This window comes from Oncorhynchus keta, chromosome 10 (assembly GCF_023373465.1).
Source record: "Oncorhynchus keta strain PuntledgeMale-10-30-2019 chromosome 10, Oket_V2, whole genome shotgun sequence".
NCBI classification, from domain to species: domain Eukaryota; kingdom Metazoa; phylum Chordata; class Actinopteri; order Salmoniformes; family Salmonidae; genus Oncorhynchus; species Oncorhynchus keta.
The window spans coordinates 26,003,945-26,019,431 of record NC_068430.1 but is presented as its reverse complement, the minus strand read 5'-3'; the positions used below and the strand labels follow the sequence as shown (position 1 = coordinate 26,019,431).

The following is a 15,487-nucleotide window of genomic DNA, read 5'->3' as shown; positions in this document are numbered from 1 at the left end:
ACTTAGATTTGTGTGTACTGGGTATATGTTGTGTAATTTGTTAGATATTACTTGTTAGATATTACTGCACTGTCGGAGCTCGAAGCACAAGCATTTCGGCTACACCCGCAATAACATATATGTCACCAATAAAATTTGATTTGATTAGTCTTCCCAGTTCTGACCTTTTGGCCTGTCCTGACCCTGATCTTGCCTGCCATCCTGTACCCGCCTGACCCTGATTTGGATTAGGACTCTTTACCTGCCTTTATTTACCATTTGCCTGTCCCTTGTACTATAATAAACTCTGAGACACATACTGTCTGCCTTCTGTGTCTGCAACTGGGTCTTAGCCTGAGCCTTGATATAATCAGTTAACTCAAGCTAACGTTTTGTAATTTTAGTACACTACTTTTTGATTATCGTGATTAATTGCATTGTCTGAAAGTGGTCAGAAATAGACTAAAAACATCCAAAATACATAATCAAAAACAACAGTGACGTGAAAACAATTTGCCAGTGAGGTTAAAGAAAGTGTCCTTTGTCAAATTAAATGATTTTTGCTAACCTTTACTTGGGACAAAATCAATCAATATTCTTGTAATGTGTGTTGTCTAAAAAAAATCGTAAATTACAGCTCAAATTCAGCAAATTCTGAATTAGCGATTCATTGTGATTAATCACAACAATCCATTGGTTAACCCGATTGCATTTGTTTATAGTTGTGTTACCTGGCTGAGGGTCGGTGTAGTCTACAGTGTAGCCGTCCAGTGTGAGCAGCTCCACAGGCTCTGCCTTCTTCTCTCTGTAGCTGCACATGGCAAAGGTGTACTGGCTCACCTGCACCACAAAGAGAGGGGACAGAGGGCTACTATAAGTTACTGTACATTTTACTCATAGTACTACTCCAGCTGCCATTTACCTGGTACTTCTCACAATAATGCATAATACCAATGAGTACAAAAATGTAATAGTAATTACTAAGCAGTTTACCAATTCTATGTAACTACAATTGTATATCTCATCAGTTGTCCTTAACCCAATTGTGCTTCAACTCTCACAGATGACACATTTTCTCTAACCCAGGCATTGGACCAATTGTTCGTGATAACCAACCGGGATTAATGGGCTAATGAACCAATCACCAGGCATAAATGGTGACCAGATTCTGGTCAAGATAGGCATATGGGAAAACAATCTGTGTCTGTGTGTGTATATGTATTAGTGAACGTGTGTGTGTGTGTGTGTGTGTGTGTGTGTGTGTGTGTGTGTGTGTGTGTGTGTGTGTGTGTGTGTGTGTGTGTGTGTGTGTGTGTGTGTGTGTGTGTGTGTGTGTGTGTGTGTGTGTGTGTGTGAGATAGAGTATGGGAGGGGTAAGTGACAGCTGTGTTGCCCACTCTTGAACCTCTTGTCAGTAATGTGTGTGAGAGTGAGTGGGTATACAAGGATAATCACATTATAATTAGATGAATGAAGTGGCCAAGCCAGGGGAAGAGGGGCTGGTTCAAGCTTGGTTCATGGCTGGTGGAGAGACTGTCACAATGTACAGTGCCTTCAGAAAGTATTCATACCCCTTGACTTATTCCATATTCTGTTGTGTTACAGATGGAATTCTAAATGGATTTTTTTTAAAACATCACCCATCTACATACAATACCCCATAATGACAAAGTAAAAACATGTTTTTAGAAATGTTTGCAAATTTATTGAAAATGAAATACAGAAACATCTCATTTACATACAAGTATTAACATGTTAGATTCACCTTTGTCAGTGATTACAATGTGAGTATTCTGGGTAAGTCTCTAAGAACTTTGTACAATATTTTCCCATGATTATTTTCAACATTCTTCAAGCTCTGTAAAATTGTTGTTGAGCATTACTAGACAGCCATTTTTAGGTCTCACCATACATTTTCAAGTAGATTTAAGTCAAAACTGTAACTTGGCCACTCAGGAACATTCACTGTCTTCTTGGTAAGCAACTCCAGTGTCGATTTGGCCTTGTGTTTTAGGTTATTTTCCTGCTGAAAGGTGAAATCCTCTTCCAGTGTCTGTTGGAAAGCAGACTGAGACAGGCTTTCCTCTAGGATGTTGCCTGTGCTTAGCTCCATTCTGTTATTTTTTTTTATCCTGAAAAACTACCCAGTCCTTCACAATTACAAGCATACCCATAACATGATGCAGCCACCACTATGTTTTTGGCCCAAACATAACACTTTGTATTCAGAACAAAAAGTTAATTGCTTTGCCTCATTCTTTGCAGTATTACTTTAGTGCCTTGTTGCAAACAGGATGCATGTCTTTTTTATTCTGTACACGCTTCCTTCTTTTCACTCTGTCAATTAGGTTAGTATTGTGGAGTAACTCCAATGTTGTTGATCCATCCTCAGTTCTCCTATCACAGCCATTATTCAACATCCAAAGTTATTTTGTTAATATACTGTATGTTTTTTTACATTGAATCTTTATTTAACTAGGGAAGTCAGTTAATAACAAATTCTTATTTACAATGACGGCCTACCCCAAAGTGTAAGTAATAACGTTACCATGCTTGAAAGGATATTCAATATCTGCTTTTTAAAAATGTTACCCATCTACCAATAGGTGCCCTTCTTTGTCAGGCATTGGAAAACCTCCCTGGTATTTGCGGTTAAATCTGTGTTTGAAATTCACTGCTCGACTGAGGGACCTTACAGATAATTGTATGTGTGGGGTACATAGATGATGGTAGTCATTTAAAATGTAAAATAATGTTAAACGCTATTATTGTACACAGAGTGAGTCCATGCAACTTATTATGTGACTTGTTAAGCAAATTTTTACTCCTGAACTTATTTAGGCTTTTCATAACTTGCTTGAATACTTATTGACTCAATACATTTCCGATTTTAATTTATTAGTACATTTGTAAACATTTCTAAAAACATAATTCCACTTTGACATTATGGAGTATTGCATGTAGGCTGGTGACAAAAAAATCTACATTTAATAGAGGTTTAATTCAAGCTGTAACACAACAAAATGTGTAAAAAGTCAATGGGTGTGAATACTTTCTGAAGACACTGTATGTTTCCATGAACAGCAACATGGTGCGAGTGTGCATGTGTGCTTTAAAAGTAACTCACGTCGATGAGAGAGAGAAGAGTGTGAGTATTTATGTTCTTGTGACTGTACAGTATGCATCTATCCAGCGCTGATACAGTGATATTCTGGATTATTATGTTATTCTGCTACAGACAGGGACAGAGAGAGAGGTGGAGAGAGGGGATCAGAGAGTAAGGGGATGGGTGGTCAGGGTGCTGTTGCTGGGGCCGTTGCCAGGGCGGGGTTATGGCCCTGACTCTGTCACTCAGCGTGGACAGATGAGTGCAGAAGTGACACCCTGTCACAAGAGATGGGAGCCTGACTGCTAGGTGCCAGTCATTCCACGGCAACCCGCGGATCCCGGCCAATCCTGCGCCATTGTCACCTCTGCTGCAAGTGGCAGCTCTCACTGGCTGCAGCCTGCCTCTGTGTGACAACAGAGATTCCCTGTCAGGGCACTGATGAGGCCCCAGGTGGAGCTCGCTGGGCCACTACCCAGCTTCACGGTGCCCACTTGCCTTCGGGACGTCACTGGGGCACATCAGAACTCCCCCTCTTCTTCCTACCCCCTCGCCTTCCTCTCTCTCTCTCCTACCACTTCCCTGTTACGTTCCCTCGCCTGTTAAAGTTTGGGCCTGTCTGGGCCAGGCGAGATAGACACAGAGAAAGACACAGAAACACAGAGCAGGAGGCAGAGAGAGACTATTGGCTCAGAGTTTGGCTGACCTCCTGTCAAACTGACCATTAAATTATTTTAAAAGACTTGGCTCCCTGATTAGCCTACATGCTTTTCTCTCATAACCTTGTTATCGTTGAGCGTCTATAAATTGGATTGTTTGATGGGTGGGGTGGGGCTGGGGGGCAGACCAGAGATGTGATCAATGTGGTTGTTTGTCAGGGAGGGGATCACTGGGTATGAAGGTTGTCATAATCAACTGCTTAATAACTTTACACCAGAGCTAGTGCACAGCAACAGAGAGAGAAAGAGGGAGAGAGAAAGAGAGAGAGAAAAGAGCACGAGAGAGAGGGTAAGTGAACAGACAGGGGAAAAAGAAAAGAGAGAGTGAAAGGAGGAGGGAGGGAGAAAGACTAAGAGTTCAGAGGGGAGCTGAGTGAGAGTGGCTGCTGCCAGCTGTGTTGGAGGGCAGCCTCCTGACTGCTGAATAATTAGACTTCACTTTGCATTATAAAAAATTGGTTTATGGCTCCAATCTGTTCTGTTGAGCAGGGACATGGCAGGGCATTCAACTAGCCAGCTAGCACCACAGGCAGGATTAACTCTGAGCAGGGTGAGGGTAGGAGGGAGTGGCAAGAGTTGGGGTTGGGGAGGAAGCCAATAAGTGTGATCCTTTGACACTTAATTTAGTTAAAACACAGTTTCACAGGTTTAGAGGGGCATTTTTGCCTCTCGTGATGGGATGGTTCAGTGGAGCTCGACGGCTTTGATAGCGATGCTTTCCACTTTCATTGGGTATGAAAGATGAGAGATGGGATTTATCACACAGGAATGAGGGTTACATGGTATGAACCATCATGACAACCACCTGGTGGGATGTTCAACCCTGGCTCGTTCTTGTTCTCTGGCACATCTAGTGTGTTTACATAGTGTCTTAGTTATGACAGATGCACACCTGTAGAACGCTGTTGATGACGTGTTGTTGGCGTGTTGCTGCCATGTTTCATGGGTGATGCCAGCGTCCGTCACCCAGCCCTGTAAATTATCTACTCACTCAATGTAATTAACAACTCATGAATAATTCAACAGGAAACTAATCTCTGAAATAAATACCCCCCAGTGTAAGCTGTGCTATTTATGAGTATCATGGCAAATGTCAATCAAACGGCATTTAGCATGTGTGTGTGTACCAGACCTGGGTTCAATTACTGATTACTTTCACATGCATTTCGAAGTAAGTATTCAGAATATTTTTGTTGTTGTTGAAAAGACAAGTAGTTGGAAACTCATGGAAGGTATTGGCATGTATTTGAAAATACTAAAATACCTTGACTCAAATACACTCCCATGCATTTAACCCCCCAAAAAAAATAGTATTTGAAAATACTGTCAAATAGTAGGCTATTTATATAAAATTATTAGAAAATAATTTCAAATACTTCCAATAGAAGTAGTTGAGTCGGGCCACTCAAAAACACAGAATATAATAATCAAATACACATCTGGTGTCCACACCACATTTGGCATGCAGCTGATGTGAACTTGCTGTTTATGAAGTTATTTCACAGGAGGGTTGAACATCACAGAGTGCTGATTGTGAATCTCATCCACAGTAATTAACACAGCTAACTCAAAACAAACCCTGAAATACACCCAAACATTTTGTTTCCCACTTACATTATTAATTTATATTTCATATACAGTATCAGTCAAAAGTTTGGACACCTACTTATTCAAGGGTTTTTCTTTATTTTTACTATTTTCTACATTGTAGAATAATAGTGAAGACATCAAACTATGAAATAACACATATTTCATCACAACATCAATCTCCAAACGTACAAATACATTTGAGTCCATAACACCAATAGATTATTGAATACTTACACGCAACTTAACATAATTAAAACAGAAGCAAGAAAATGTTTTACAAATCAAATTAAGCACAAACATAGGACATGCATGATGTCTATCTATCGCTCTATGACACATACTGACACACAAAAACACACACTTCATCTCACTGTCATGAACAAACAAGCATCCTTTCTCTCCAGGAAACACACCCACACACACACACACAGTGTCAGTCTATTGACCGGTATTTGTCACATGCTGTATGTATAGCTGGAAGCAAGTGAGAGGAGCATTCCGTGGGCTCTTTTAGCTGCGAGTGCTAGGCCAGCCAGCGTACACCGGTTTGTCATTCGCCTGTCAACTCCTCGCCTTGAGACATATCCTCCCGAACTCAGAAGAGACTGCATAATGCTCCAAATGATGCACAAAAATGGCTGCTACAGCTACAAAGCTTCTGACGAACTGTATTAGACCTTTATCATCCTATTCAACTAGATGAAGACACGCACTACAGCTTGACAGTTAAAACACATATCACTTATTGGGCTAGTGCTGACCATGGTTATTCAGCTGTAAGTATTTTGTTCTTACCTGCACCAAGACATAGAATCTCTTCTTCCATCTCTTCCACACATTTTTACCAATAGCCCATAGGTACCTAAGTAAACAAAAGCAATGGTTTAACAACAGGTTGTGTGGACTGTGGTGAATGTCCTTTCTACAGAGGCTGCTTTACAATATTCCATTTTGTGTTGCATCATTTTGTCCTGGAGAAGTGGCATGCTAAAAAAGCATATGCATTTGTTGATGTCACAACTAAGCAATAGGGGAGGGGTGGGGGGTATATGGTCAATATACCATGGCTAACGACTGTTCTACGCACGACGCAACGTGGAGTGCCTTGATACAGACCTTAGCCATAGTATATTGGCAATATACCACAAGGTGTCTTATTGCTATTATAAACTTACCAACTTAATTAAAGCAGTAAAAATAAATGTTGTCATACCCATGGTATATGGTCTGCTATACCATGGCTGTTAGCCAAACAGCATTCAGGGCTTGAACCATCCAGTTTATGATAAATATACAAAACATTATGAACACCTGTTATTTCCATGACATAGACTGACCAGGTGAATCCAGGTAAAATCTATGATCCCTTATTGATGCCACTTGTTAAATCCACTTCAATCAGTGTATAGTCGTGGCCAAAAGTTTTGAGAATGGCACAAATATTAATTTTCAAAGTCTGCTGCCTCAGTTTGTATGATGGCAATTTGCATATACTACAGAATGTTATGAAGAGTGATCAGATTAATTGCAATTAATTGCAAAGTCCCTCTTTGCCATGCAAATGAACGGAAGGCCAAAACCCCATTTCCACTTCCTTTCAGCCCTGCCACAAAAGGACCAGCTGACATCATGTCAGGGATTCTCTCGTTAACACAAGTGTGAGTGTTGACGAGGACAAGGCTGGAGATCACTCTGTCACGCTGATTGAGTTCAAATAACAGACTGGAAGCTTCAAAAGGAGGGTGATGCTTGGATTCATTGTTCTTCCTCTGTCAGATATGGTTACCTACAAGGAAACACATGCCTTCGTTATTCCTTTGCACAAAATGGGTTTCAACAGGCAAGGATATTGCTGCCAGTAAGACTGAGGTGAAGTCATTTTCTCTGATGAATCCCCTTTCCGATTGTTTGGGGCATCCGGAAAAAAGCTTGTCTGGAGAAGACAAGGTGAGCGCTACCATCAGTCCTGCGTCATGCCAACAGTAAAGCATCCTGAGACCATTCATGTGTGGGGTTTCTTCTCAGCCAAGGGAGTGGGCTCACTCACAATTTCGCCTAAGAACACTGCCATGAATAAAGAATGGTACCAACACATCCTCTGAGAGCAACTTCTCCCAACCATCCAGGAACAGTTTTGTGACATACAATGCCTTTTCCAGCATGATGGAGCACCTTGCCATAAGGCAAAACTGATAACTAAGTGGCTCGGGGAACAAAACATTGATAGACCCTAATCCCTTAATCCCATTGAGAACTTGTGGTCAATCATCAAGAGGCGGGTGGACAAACAAAACCCCACAAATTCTGAAAAACTCCAAGCATTGATTATGCAATAATGGGCTGCCGTCAGTCAGGATGTGGCCCAGAAGTTAATTGACAGCATGCCAGGGCGGAATGCAGAGGTATTGAAAAAGAAGGGTCAACACTGCAAATATTGACTCTTTGCATCAACTTCATGTAATTGTCAATAAAAACCATTGACACTTATGAAATGCTTGTAATTATACTTCAGTATTCCATAGTAACATCTGACAAAAATATCTAACGACACTGAGGCAGCAGACTTTGTGAAAATGTATATTTGTGTCATTCTCAAAACTTTTGGCCACGACTGTAGATGAAGGGGAGGAGACAGGTTAAAGGTTAAAGCCTTGAGACAATTGAGACATGGATTGTGTATGTATGCCATGCTGGGTTTTTCACGCTCAACAGTTTCCTGTATGTATCAAGAATGATCCATTACCCAAAGGACATCAGCCAACTTGATACAACTGTGGGAAGCATTGGAGTCTACATGGGCCAGCATCCCTGTGGAACGCTTTCGACGCCTTGTAGAGTTCATGCCCCGATGAATTGAGGCTGTTCTGAGGGCAAAAGGTGGGGATTGCAACTCAATATTAGGAGGGTATTGTTAATGTTTTTAATGTTCTTAATCAACTTGCGCAAATTAAGATTGCAAACAATAACAGAGATGCTTGTGCTTAGGTTTGAAAAGCTACCGGTAATTTACTAAAGTTACTGGAATCTTCAGAAATGTGGGTAATTAACAGAAAATCTATGGCAATCTATCATAACTTTGGTAATTTATAATTTAATAACTTTTTATTATTCATATAGAGTATTCATTTATTATATCTGTGTCCATATTTTTCATGAGTATAGTACATAGAATGTATGGTTCAAGATTTTTTTTAAAGCCTAATTAATGAAAAACGCCTGTAATAAACAATGGCATTATATTCAATTAACTCTGCAACTCTTCCGACTATTGACATTTTTCACAACTGCCACCAGTTTATCACCAAAACATTGACAACAAATAGATACTGACATAGTAAAATAAACCTTCATATGAAACACCAATGGTATTCACCAAGTGTGTGGTTTATATATAGGATCATGTTTAACAGCTCTGCCATTCCATTTTTTTATTTAAAAATCTTATTTAATTAATTGTACATGTGGTAAACCCACACGGAGGGCCAGAGATGATTACAGACACCTGTGATAATCTGAAATACCCAAAAGGGCCACTAGATGTCTTGTAATAGATTACATACAATTCTTGAAAGATACCAAAATTCTGGTAGTTTGCTGGTAAACTTTCAGAGTTTCCAGTAATATACACTCCCTTTGCGACCCTACTTGTGCATCAGTAAAATGTCTCTACTGACCTCTAATGGTTAAAAGTTGTTACTGCTACCTTTTACTATGGCAAGGGTTTTAGCGCTAGGGCTACCTTGTTTGTTCATGGTTTTAAAGTGGGAAAATAACTGTTTTCTGATATTTACTTAATTCAGAGAAGAACATGGTTTGTGGATGGGAGTGCCATAAATTCTCCTGACACATCCAGAACCCCAGCTACTGTATGTGCCAGTGGACGTCCCTACATGTGGGTTTGATCTGCACTGTGGTTTGTTGAGTGCCATCAGTCTTGAGTCTGCGGAAGTCCAGAATCAGTTGTGCTGTTTCTTGTTGTGTTATGAAGAGATCAGAGGATGAAGGAGGAGGAGGGCTTTGGAAAAGAACATCTGAGGGTGAGGACCCCAGCTCTGCCTGAAACTGCCCGCTCCTCCCCCTGGTCAGGCTAGGGGTGCCCTGGGTTCGCCTCCCTCTGCCTGTGTACCCTCCTGTTTAGTTTCGGGGCGTCAGGGCTTGTCGCTCTGAATAAACTAGTGCCCAAGGAGCAGCGGGCAAGGGGGCTGCCAGCAGCCTGCCAGGCAGAGGCTGGTACAGGGAGCTAAGGGCCCCAATGCAGGCTACTGTAGGGCCAACCCAAGAGCAGATCAGGCACCACAGGCCCTGTACAGGAAGCATATGGAGGAGTGAGTGAGGGAGACAGGCGGAGCGCCTCAAAGCGCAGACACTGGGTAGCACTTAGGCTTCCCTATAGAGCCGGATGCACACACACACACACACACACACACACACACACACACACACACACACACACACACACACACACACACACACACACACACACACACACACACACACACACACACACACACACACACACACACACACACACACACACACACACACTGAAGGAGACAGGAGGAGGGAGGAAGTGAGGAATGTGACGTTAACATGTCCTTATGTTGGTGCTGTCGCATCACTTCTATCACTAGCCATCAAGCTAATCACAGTCATTATTTGCTATTTGATCTGGGGTGAGGAGGGTGCCAAGACATTTTCTTGATATCCATTCATGACAGTCAGAGTTCTTACTCTTTTTCAATGTTCTCTTTAACTCAATCAATACCAACAGGCTGCAGGCAACATTTGAGTGGTTCTGACCTGGTTTTAAACCCCTCCTGAATTGTCTGTTTGGCCTACAGACTTCCTTCGCTCTGAATCCGCCCATAGCAGCCATGCACCTGTGCAGTCTACAGAGGTTGTGATATTGAGGAGTTTGTGAGACAAATCAAATCAAGACACAATATCGAAAACGGTTCTTCTCATGAAAATGTCTCTAAAGTCTGAACAGTTTGAGCTATAAACTATTATGAAAAGCTGAGACTCTGTCCCGAAAAGTAGACACTGTCACGAACGTGCAGGTGTTGTCTGTTTTGCTCTACGAGGCTCACAAGCCGCACAGGACTCGTCAGAAGGTAAGGGTTTTCATACATTTCCGCTCATATTTCTAGTGACATTAGTCTATAAAACTCATGAATGTAACTTATGTCAAATTGTTTTTCAGTTTACTTGTAGGCCTGGTAGTCCTGAAAAGAAAATGGTGAAGCACTTCCCTGTGAGGCAAAATATGAGGGCTGGACAAACAGATACAGTGCCTTGCGAAAGTATTCGGCCCCCTTGAACTTTGCGACCTTTTGCCACATTTCAGGCTTCAAACATAAAGATATAAAACTGTATTTTTTTGTGAAGAATCAACAACAAGTGGGACACAATCATGAAGTGGAACGACATTTATTGGATATTTCAAACTTTTTTAACAAATCAAAAACTGAAAAATTGGGCGTACAAAATTATTCAGCCCCTTTACTTTCAGTGCAGCAAACTCTCTCCAGAAGTTCAGTGAGGATCTCTGAATGATCCAATGTTGACCTAAATGACTAATGATGATAAATACAATCCACCTGTGTATAATCAAGTCTCCGTATAAATGCACCTGCACTGTGATAGTCTCAGAGGTCCGTTAAAAGCGCAGAGAGCATCATGAAGAACAAGGAACACACCAGGCAGGTCCGAGATACTGTTGTGAAGAAGTTTAAAGCCGGATTTGGATACAAAAAGATTTCCCAAGCTTTAAACATCCCAAGGAGCACTGTGCAAGCGATAATATTGAAATGGAAGGAGTATCAGACCACTGCAAATCTACCAGGACCTGGCCGTCCCTCTAAACTTTCAGCTCATACAAGGAGAAGACTGATCAGAGATGCAGCCAAGAGGCCCATGATCACTCTGGATGAACTATAGAGATCTACAGCTGAGGTGGGAGACTCTGTCCATAGGACAACAATCAGTCGTATATTGCACAAATCTGGCCTTTATGGAAGAGTGGCAAGAAGAAAGCCATTTCTTGAAGATATCCATAAAAAGTGTTGTTTAAAGTTTGCCACAAGCCACCTGGGAGACACACCAAACATGTGGAAGAAGGTGCTCTGGTCAGATGAAACCAAAATTGAACTTTTTGGCAACAATGCAAAACGTTATGTTTGGCGTAAAAGCAACACAGCTCATCACCCTGAACACGACCATCCCCACTGTCAAACATGGTGGTGGCAGCATCATGGTTTGGGCCTGCTTTTCTTCAGCAGGGACAGGGAAGATGGTTAAAATTGATGGGAAGATGGATGGAGCCAAATACAGGAACATTCTGGAAGAACACCTGATGGAGTCTGCAAAAGACCTGAGACTGGGACGGAGATTTGTCTTCCAACAAGACAATGATCCAAAACATAAAGCAAAATCTACAATGGAATGGTTCAAAAATAAACATATCCAGGTGTTAGAATGGCCAAGTCAAAGTCCAGACCTGAATCCAATCGAGAATCTGTGGAAAGAACTGAAAACTGCTGTTCACAAATGCTCTCCATCCAACCTCACTGAGCTCGAGCTGTTTTGCAAGGAGGAATGGGAAAAAATGTCAGTCTCTCGATGTGCAAAACTGATAGAGACATACCCCAAGCGACTTACAGCTGTAATCGCAGCAAAAGGTGGCGCTACAAAGTATTAACTTAAGGGGGCTGAATAATTTTGCACGCCCAATTTTTAAGTTCAAGGGGGCCGAATACTTTCACAAGGCACTGATTTGAACTGATTGGGCTTTAACATGGTAATGTCTTACATGTTTGTAGAAGTGTAAGGCTATGCACACTTTGTTTATGCAGTGTTTCCCCTATATTGCTACCGCTGCTAGAGATATGATTTCCTAGAGGAAACACTGCAATACCGAGCCCAGGCAATGGAACCTGTACAGAGATCTTTCCATTTCACTCAAAACGAACGATGACTGTTTTAAATTGCTGGGGTGAAAGCAGTGAATTACTGAAAAAGAGTACTTTATTATGTAGGCTTGATAAATGCAGTAGCACAATATTTGAAAAGATCTAAAATTGTCAAAAAGTGCCAATTACACAGTGCCAATTACACAGTAAAGTTCAATGTATGTTGAAGATCATAGTTTAAAGGTCAAGATAAAGTAAAGGTTGCCTGTTTTGGTCAGTCGATAGTCTCTGTTCTGGAAGTGTGTTATGCAGTAATGATCAGAACCACTAGATGGCAGCAAACCATTGTTTGATCTAGTGTTTCAGCGCAAAGTAACTTACCCACAGTGCTTCATGTTTTGTGGCTTGTCCATGCGGATGGCCAGTTTGATCTTCAGGTCACTGTCAGGGCAGCCTTTGGACACGGACATCTTGTGCAGTTCTGACTGTTTGGGACTGTTGGGGGTGGGATGGAGCACAACCTGGAAGCACAATGACACATCCAGTATACCTATTATACAAGTCAAGTCATAGATAAAGCACACAGTCATGTAAGGTTGTATCAATGTATATGTCTATATATATATATATATATATATATATGTATGATAGTATCAATGTATACACCATATTCATGTCAAAGTAGCAACCGTTTTGAAATGTGAAAAACGAGTTTGCTGCCGACTATGCCTATCTCTGGCTCCAGTCGTGTAGGCTCTTACCCTGCCCAGCTCTTTGTCCTCCAGGGCCAGTACTCCTGTGCTCTCAGTAAACAGCTTCACCTTTACAGCTGGCAGGGGGTGTGTGGTAGTGAAGTCCCCCTGGGTCCCCCAGCTGGAACACACACAAGACCACAGGGAGAGACAAGGGTTAAATAGTGACATTATATGTTTGACATGGAAAATGGTGTCTTGATGCTCTGTTACGGGTAATTTATTAATCACACGTTTAATCTCTTCACAGGAGAGGGAGAAGATAATTTAAATGTTTAAATCCACTTTATTGGATCAAGACCCTACACAACAGTAGTGAGGAGGGAGCAAGAGCAAGCGAGAGAGTGTGTGTGTGTGTGTGTGTATGACAAACCCGGTGTATTCAAAAGACACATTCTGAGGAAGAGGTACAGTGCCTTGCAAAAGTATTCGGCCCCCTTGAACTTTGCGACCTTTTGCCACATTTCAGGCTTCAAACATAAAGATATAAAACTGTATTTTTTTTGTGTAGAATCAACAACAAGTGGGACACAATCATGAAGTGGAACGACATTTATTGGATATTTCAAACTTTTTAACAAATCAAAACTGAAAAATTGGGCGTGCAAAATTATTCAGCCCCTTTAAGTTAATACTTTGTAGCGCCACCTTTTGCTGCGATTACAGCTGTAAGTCGCTTGGGGTATGTCTCTATCAGTTTTGCACATCGAGAGACTGACATTTTTTCCCATTCCTCCTTGCAAAACAGCTCGAGCTCAGTGAGGTTGGATGGAGAGCATTTGTGAACAGCAGTTTTCAGTTCTTTCCACAGATTCTCGATTGGATTCAGGTCTGGACTTTGACTTGGCCATTTAACACCTGGATATGTTTATTTTTGAACCATTCCATTGTAGATTTTGCTTTATGTTTTGAATCATTGTCTTGTTGGAAGACAAATCTCCGTCCCAGTCTCAGGTCTTTTGCAGTCTCCATCAGGTGTTCTTCCAGAATGTTCCTATATTTGGCTCCATCCATCTTCCCATCAATTTTAACCATCTTCCCTGTCCCTGCTGAAGAAAAGCAGGCCCAAACCATGATGCTGCCACCCCCATGTTTGACAGTGGGGATGGTCGTGTTCAGGGTGATGAGCTGTGTTGCTTTTACGCCAAACATAACGTTTTGCATTGTTGCCAAAAAGTTCAATTTTGGTTTCATCTGACCAGAGCACCTTCTTCCACATGTTTGGTGTGTCTCCCAGGTGGCTTGTGGCAAACTTTAAACAACACTTTTTATGGATATCTTCAAGAAATGGCTTTCTTCTTGCCACTCTTCCATAAAGGCCAGATTTGTGCAATATACGACTGATTATTGTCTTATGGACAGAGTCTCCCACCTCAGCTGTAGATCTCTGCAGTTCATCCAGAGTGATCATGGGCCTCTTGGTTGCATCTCTGATCAGTCTTGTCCTTGTATGAGCTGAAAGTTTAGAGGGACGGCCAGGACTTGGTAGATTTGCAGTGGTCTGATACCCCTTCCATTTCAATATTATCGCTTGCACAGTGCTCCTTGGGATGTTTAAAGCTTGGGAAATCTTTTTGTATCCAAATCCGGCTTTAAACTTCTTCACAACAGTATCTCGGACCTGCCTGGTGTGTTCCTTGTTCTTCATGATGCTCTCTGTGCTTTTAACGGACCTCTGAGACTATCACAGTGCAGGTGCATTTATACGGAGACTTGATTACACACAGGTGGATTGTATTTATCATCATTAGTCATTTAGGTCAACATTGGATCATTCGGAGATCCTCACTGAACTTCTGGAGAGAGTTTGCTGCACTGAAAGTAAAGGGGCTGAATAATTTTGCACGCCCAATTTTTCAGTTTTTGATTTGTTAAAAAAGTTTGAAATATCCAATAAATGTTGTTCCACTTCATGATTGTGTCCCACTTGTTGTTGATTTTTCACAAAAAAATACAGTTTTATATCTTTATGTTTGAAGCCTGAAATGTGGCAAAAGGTCGCAAAGTTCAAGGGGGCCGAATACTTTCGCAAGGCACTGTAGCATAGGGAAACCTTGACAGCACAAGCACTATTACATAATTCCTAAATCACTCAGCATGCCTTTGGGATGCATCACAACCATCTGTGAACAAGCTCCAAGCTGTGAGGTGTTTCTCTGTGTGTCATTTCGCACTGATGGGCTGTATCTCCTTCCTATGTGGTCTTACAGTATATCTGTGAAGAAAATCCCAAGTTTCACACTTAAGTCCTGTACTTAAGGCAGTTATCATCTATGAAGCATTTCCCTGATGTGATGGATCCACAGTGTGAGTATTCCTTTGTAACGTTTAACGACTATACAAGAGAATAAGTCTGTCAGCGGTATATACAGTAAGTGGTATCTCTTGCACACCCAAATAAAGCAGGAAATGGAGGGTGTTTGAAAGGGT

General features: G+C 41.5%; 1 protein-coding gene across 4 annotated transcripts in view; it reads right to left on the bottom strand.

Moving 5' to 3' along the window:
- cadpsa (Ca2+-dependent activator protein for secretion a) overlaps positions 1 to 15,487 on the bottom strand; it is a 155,013-nt gene that overhangs the window by 81,533 nt on the left and 57,993 nt on the right. For all 4 annotated transcript variants that reach the window (XM_052526749.1, XM_052526751.1, XM_052526750.1 and 1 more), the window contains exons 8-11: positions 13,067 to 13,178; positions 12,687 to 12,826; positions 6,190 to 6,256; positions 711 to 819 (exon numbers count right to left, since the gene is read on the bottom strand). In XM_052526749.1, the coding sequence (XP_052382709.1) occupies positions 711 to 819; positions 6,190 to 6,256; positions 12,687 to 12,826; positions 13,067 to 13,178 (428 nt within the window). The remainder of the gene's footprint in view (positions 1 to 710; positions 820 to 6,189; positions 6,257 to 12,686; positions 12,827 to 13,066; positions 13,179 to 15,487) is intronic.